The sequence below is a fragment of the Bidens hawaiensis genome, unplaced genomic scaffold (genome assembly GCF_021521415.1).
Source record: "Bidens hawaiensis isolate Kalapana, Puna unplaced genomic scaffold, B.hawaiensis_p1.1 tig00052255_1, whole genome shotgun sequence".
Taxonomy (NCBI): Eukaryota; Viridiplantae; Streptophyta; class Magnoliopsida; order Asterales; family Asteraceae; genus Bidens; species Bidens hawaiensis.
This window is the reverse complement of record NW_027499385.1, coordinates 59,743-65,956: the sequence shown is the minus strand read 5'-3', so window position 1 is coordinate 65,956 and position 6,214 is coordinate 59,743. Positions and strand designations below refer to the sequence as shown.

Here is a 6,214-nt window from a genome sequence, read left to right as displayed (position 1 = left end):
AATATGCAAAAGCATTCTTAAACTGAAATAAAAAAACCACTAGGCAGCCCTCCCCCTGTTCTTGTCATTCCTCTTCCCCTTGCAGCCTTCCCCTTTGATCTTTGTGTTACTTGACATGGAATCACTTGGTATGCCTGAGTTTCTTTCCCATTTGACTCCCGTGTTGCCTGGATTGTTGTCTTCTTTGGCCTACCCCATGCTTTCTTAGGAGCTGATTCTGCTGTCTCTTTACCTTTTCCAATGCAGCTTTTCCTATATGGCCCGTTCCCCCACAAATACCAAAAGTCATTTGTGCCCCATGCTTAGTAAGTTTTCCAGGTCTCTTGGGATCCTCATGTGGATCTCGCTTCCTATTTTTCTTTGGTCTGCCAGGAGCACTTTTAATTGGAGGTGGGTCCATAGGGTAATCAACACACGACCAATATTTTTTACCAGGCAAAGGAGGAATTGAAAATTCATAGGATTTCATGTATTTGTCTTTGTGGTAACATTCATCAACAAATTCCTCAACATTCCTTCTCAGAAACCCAGCCACTGCGCACACATGTTTACATGGTATACCTGTTAAATCCCATTTTTTACAAGTGCATGTCTTGTTAAGTAGATCCACAGAAACATCATTATTATAATGGTTAACTTGGAACACATTGAATGATGAAGGGAAAACTTCACAGTAATATGCCATTTGTTTCTCTTTATCAAGCTTCAATTGAGCCTTAGGACACACAATCACATCTTCATGTAACATTTTTTCTTCTTATCGTTCAACCTAGTCATTACGAGGACCCTGATATCCTCTAACATATTGATAATGTGTTTTGATCTGGCATGACTGATGTATCCATTAAATGTCACTGTCATATTGCTTACTATGACATCACATTTTGTTTGATTGCTTAGAAAGCACCTTGTAAATCCTTTCGGATTTTGTTTCAAGAAATCCTCTACTGCATCAGATGATAGTGTTGTCATCTCCTTAATAGCTTCATAGTAATCAGCCACACAATATGACCTAACTGCTCTCCAGTATACCTCATTTAGATCTTCACCTTTGTTCTTCTTTTTCCAGTTAGCAAATATGTGTCTTGCACAATTCTATGCTCAGCTTTCTTCCAAACAAGTGAAACAGAATTTACTAATCCCTGCCACATTTATAGAAAACATTAGTGAAACGACATTTACTAATGAAACAAGGTTTAGTATTAACATTTAATAACAAAACAACATTTAGCAACATACCTTTTGTTGGTCGGATATGAGTGTCCAACCATTCCCACCGTCATTTATGTCTAAACATCTTCCTAACTGATCCATAAACCATTCCCAACTATCATTGGTCTCACCCTCAACTACCGCCCAAGCCAATGGGTACATTTGGTCATTGCCATCTCTTCCTATGGCAGCCAATAACATATCACCAAGGAATGTTTTCAAAAAACATCCATCAAGACACAACACCTTCTTGCAACCAGCTAGAAAACCCCTCTTCACTCCATAAAAACACACAAAAAATCTATAAAAAGTTTCAATTGTTGAAATAGGATTTGCATTAATGAACCCCGGGGGGGGGGGGGGAGGGGGGCTGTTACGAGTTCAAAAGTAGAACTTGGATTTGCATCCTTTAAAGATGCCACGTATGAAGCAATTTGGCTGTAGTGATCTCTCATCGATCCATGAAGCATCCTATGCGCATAACTCTTTGCTTTATAAGCAAACCATCTCTCTATCAACACCTTATATTTCTCTTTAACTGCTGATTGTATATCTATAGCAGACCAATGGGGTTTAGCTTTAAAAACTGATAAGAAGTCATTAGCAACAAATTCAGTGGTCAATTGTCTATTCTTACACATGTTTCTTTGACAAGTATGCTTGTTATTTTCTTTTTTAACCATATAACATGACTTACCCTTATGAAATGAGGAAAAAAGATAAAAAGGACAACCCTTAACACAGTTGACACCTAGACGGCCTAGTCTTTTCTTATCACTGATAGAAATGTAAACATTCCTACCATTAATAACAGCATACTTTCGAACAGCCTGCTTAAATGCATCCCCTTGTAGAGAATCTTGTTCCAACAACCCAAATAAAGTTATGCCAGTTAGTTCGCTCACACACAACCGGAACCTTTTGTTTGTACTTTTTCCCTCTTACGTTATCATCTTCACTTTCCCCCGGTGAATTAACATAACCATCTGAATCCTCATAACTACTATATGCTTCTAAATGTGAACCCCCTGCCTCAAAAGATTCAACAAAATTACCTTCAAAATATTCAACCATGTTTTCTTTTGCATCCTTAGATCCATTTAAACACTGCTTAAGCAAACTATTCTTTAATACAACATCTTCCTTATCCACTTGTTGTATGGCAGCCACTGAATCTATCCATTCCTCATTTTCAAACTCAGTATCATAGTCATCCTCACCATGAAAAATATTTACTTCATCATCAGATCCAGAGTCATCAGAGCTAATTTCATCCTCAGATCCTTCCTTGTCAAAACCCTCATCATCAGACCTGATTACATGAGATGTCTCTTTTGCTACTGGTATACCTCTTCTAGCTGAGGACTTAGTGTTCTTCAGACCTTGTACTTGGACTTGAGGGGAATTGGGCTGGGATTGGGTTTTCGTGGGCTGCGCTAGATTTTTAGTGGGTTGTGAAATGGGCTGGGCTTGAGTTTTACTGAGTTTGGCTGTTTCAGGTTTACGGATAGGCTCTAGTTAAGTGTATACATGAAGAACTTGAGTGGAATTAATACTAACCATCTTTATGATATCAATGACATCAAAATCATTAACTAATGGCCTCAAGCCTCCAACACCAGGAATCAAACAATACATGTAAAAATCTTTAGACTTGAAGCAACCGGTTTTCATTACATAGTCGATTAGTTCAAAGTAAGAAGCTTTGTCAATGTCTAGCCTAACAATTGTCGAATCACCCCCAACGTACCTAAATTTTGGAGAATCTTTGATTGTCCCACCATGCCAAAGCATGATATTGATGATCTCTTCCATCGTCAAGCGCCCCAGATCCTTGTTGAGAGAGAAATTAGGGCTCCCAATTCAATTGATCGTTATTTGTGAGAATGGTTTTAGTATTTTAGGCTCTAAAGGTTAAATAGAAAGGGTTTAAAAGAAAATTAAATATAAAATATATAATGTTTTTACACATCAGCAAATTTATTTGACACGTCATCCGTCCAGCTCAGCAAACACTAACGGTGTTAAAGTTCTTTTAACGAGGAATTGTTATAGGAAAATATATTAAAAGTTGGGATTGCTAGAAATTACATTTGAAGTTGGGCTCACCACCGGCCAATAGGTGAAAGTTGGGATTAATAAAATCCAATAAACCAAAAAAGACAAAAAGATTGTGTTTATATATGTATAGAGAAAAGCCAAAAAGATTTTTTCATACGTTCGCTGAAAAGTATGTCAATTACTCATATTTGGAGGACATGTACTCGTATATGTTTGGTCCTGATATTTACTCGTAGATGTTCGGGATAGCCATTTACCCGAAAATGGAAAGTAGTTGGGGTGTTCGTTATGTGTTTTTACTTAATTTTCTCGCTTAAAATTATGTCGGTTATTTAGGTTTGTGAAACATGTTTGCATGTTTTGGTCCTATTATTCACTTGTGGATTGAAAGGTTAGCCATTAATTTATAGACTTAATGTAACTGGGGCGATTAAATTTAATTTGCTTTATGCCCCTCAAAATTTTTGAGTTTTTGAAGCAAAAAGAGAAAATGATAGTACATTGACTGTTTTGACCCCATATCCAACAAGAAATGAGCTTAAAAGACTGAGTGCTTAATTGCATTGGTGCATTGGTAGGTCTTAAACAAACTGTTAAAGTAAAGTATGTCATATAAACATAAAGAAATGCCAAATTGAAAGAGGTGTTAGTCTCTAGCAAAAATCTCAGTGAGGATGGTAGAAATCTAATAACCTGTCATACTCAAGTCTTATATTTGTTTGATCACCCAAAAATAAATAAAGCAAATAACAAGCGTTGAAATTCTGGACACTGTGAGTCTTTATGCGGCTTAATCATCTGGGTATTCATATGCATGGATATTTCATTCTCTTTTAGAGCAAACCCAAAGTCATTAAACTAGATCATTGTTGTACCTCGTACAATCTAAATTACTGACTTGATCAAAATCCGCTGTTAGTCATACATTTGTTCCTCCCTTGCGCGCGTCCTAATACCATTAAGAAATGGACCCAGGGGATATAATGTATGTAAGCCAACATATGGACTCGTGCATACTCACTCATAGTAAAAGAAACTCAATGCATTGCTCATAAATTTCTATAAAAAATCTAATTTTGATCAGCAATATAATGGTTTAAGTCAAGTTGGGGTGATATGGTAAAAATCAAATTAAGCTTGAACCGAGATTAGAGGCTGATAGTTTCTGATATTCTGTGCTCTAATTGAACTATTAATCATATCACAAAAATGCTTGAAGATTTGTTATAAGATTTAGGTGGACAACAATACCAATGACCGACTTAACGCTAGTCACAATATCATTGAAATATAAAACTGTGATGGAAGGGCAATCTGGTCAATATGATTCTCTGCTCAAACTCACCAAAAATCCAAAAATATGTATTGCTTTTAAACAACTCATACAAAAACACAAAAATATTTTTCCTGTTTTACATTTTAATTTTTGGATATTTTTCTGGTAAATAATTTTCATTAACAATTTCAAAATTCCAAAAAGATTTTGCTTTTTCATTTTATATATTATTTATTTTCTTTAAGATAAGTGTTTCAAAACATAAAACACATTAAGGTATTCGATCATCGAGATATGGGTTCTCGGTGATTCATTAAGTTATTTGGTTTATTATGCTCTCCATAAGTTATTATGTATTTATCCCTTATCTATCAATATAGTATGTATTTAAAGTATTAATCGTTCTTGTGTTTAATTGATGTATCGACGCGGCTAGATCCGAGACGGGTTCAAACAATTGGTATCAGAGCAGACAACTGCTCTCAATGCATCAATAATAAGGTATTGAATCTGAGTTTTTCGTGTTCTTCGGGTTTTTGGAACTGTTTTTGTTGAATTTGTGGTTAATTTATGGATGATTGACAGATTTGAGGATGAATTCGTGTTTGTTGAGGTAATACGAATCTCCCTGTGTAAATTGGTGATAAGTTATGGTGTATTGACGAATCCACCATGGAAGAGCATATTAATTTTTGATTCAGTTTATGATGATTTAGTGTGTGTTAAGTTAATTGGATGATGGTATCATGTTTATAATTGAAATATGCATGTTCCTGTGGATTTTGGTGGTTAATTATGGTGAATTGAAGTTTTCACCATTGAAGAGCATGTTACGGATAGATTCAATCGGTGTTGAATCAATGGGTATTTATTAAAATAGTGGATTGATTCATGCTTAGTATGAAAATCTGAGTTTTCGTGAGTATTTATGTTGGTTAATTATGGTGTTTTGATGGATCTGCCATGGTTGAAACTTGGATCTGCATATTCTAGCCAGATCTACAATTTTCCGGCCATGTAACTTATTTTTCCGGCGAATTACGTTTTTTCGGCGAGCAGTTCAGATCCAACAACCTGATTCGTTAAGTTACTGTAGCTGATTCGTTATGCTACTGCAGCTGATTCGTTAGGCAGTTTAACGAATCTACAGTAGCTATTTCGTTATGGGTTTTTAACGAGTTAAGATGGTAATTTATAAAGAATTAAAGTAATTCGTTAAGTTAATGATAACAAATTAAGGTAATTCGTTAAGGAGATTCGTTAATTTAGTGAGAACGAATTAAGGAGATTCGTTAAGTTAATTCATTAAGGTATTGGTAACGAATTAAGGTAATTCGTTAATGTGTATGACGAAGTGTGGAGATCTTAACGAATTGGAGGCCATCCGTGTAATTGTTATAACGAATTAAGAAGGGAGAGCACACACTATGTTAACGAATGAAGAGCACGAACTAAGTTAACGAATTGGAGTTGTTAATATAACAAATTGAGAGGCAATTCGTTAAAAAAAAGAGTTATTTGGCGGGAAAATTTTTCTTGCGCGAATTTTTTCCTGAATATTCCTCGTAAGTGAGATTTCATTCTTGAAAATTTTGGTGATAATATTTTTTTTCGAAAATTTTCGGTGAATTTTTGGTGGGAAAATCGGGAAAAATTTTCTTAACC

At 35.4% G+C, this 6,214-nt stretch overlaps 1 protein-coding gene across 1 annotated transcript; it reads right to left on the bottom strand.

Annotated features, from left to right (window-relative positions):
* Positions 1–1,037: 1,037 nt before the first annotated feature.
* LOC143599494 (uncharacterized) lies at positions 1,038–3,027 on the bottom strand. The gene is made up of 6 exons (XM_077077439.1): positions 2,773–3,027; positions 2,118–2,499; positions 1,910–2,071; positions 1,590–1,798; positions 1,240–1,485; positions 1,038–1,142 (listed from the first exon to the last, which is right to left on the bottom strand). Exons 1-6 carry the CDS (start codon positions 3,025–3,027, stop codon positions 1,038–1,040), a joined length of 1,359 nt encoding a protein of 452 aa, XP_076933554.1.
* Positions 3,028–6,214: the final 3,187 nt, after the last annotated feature.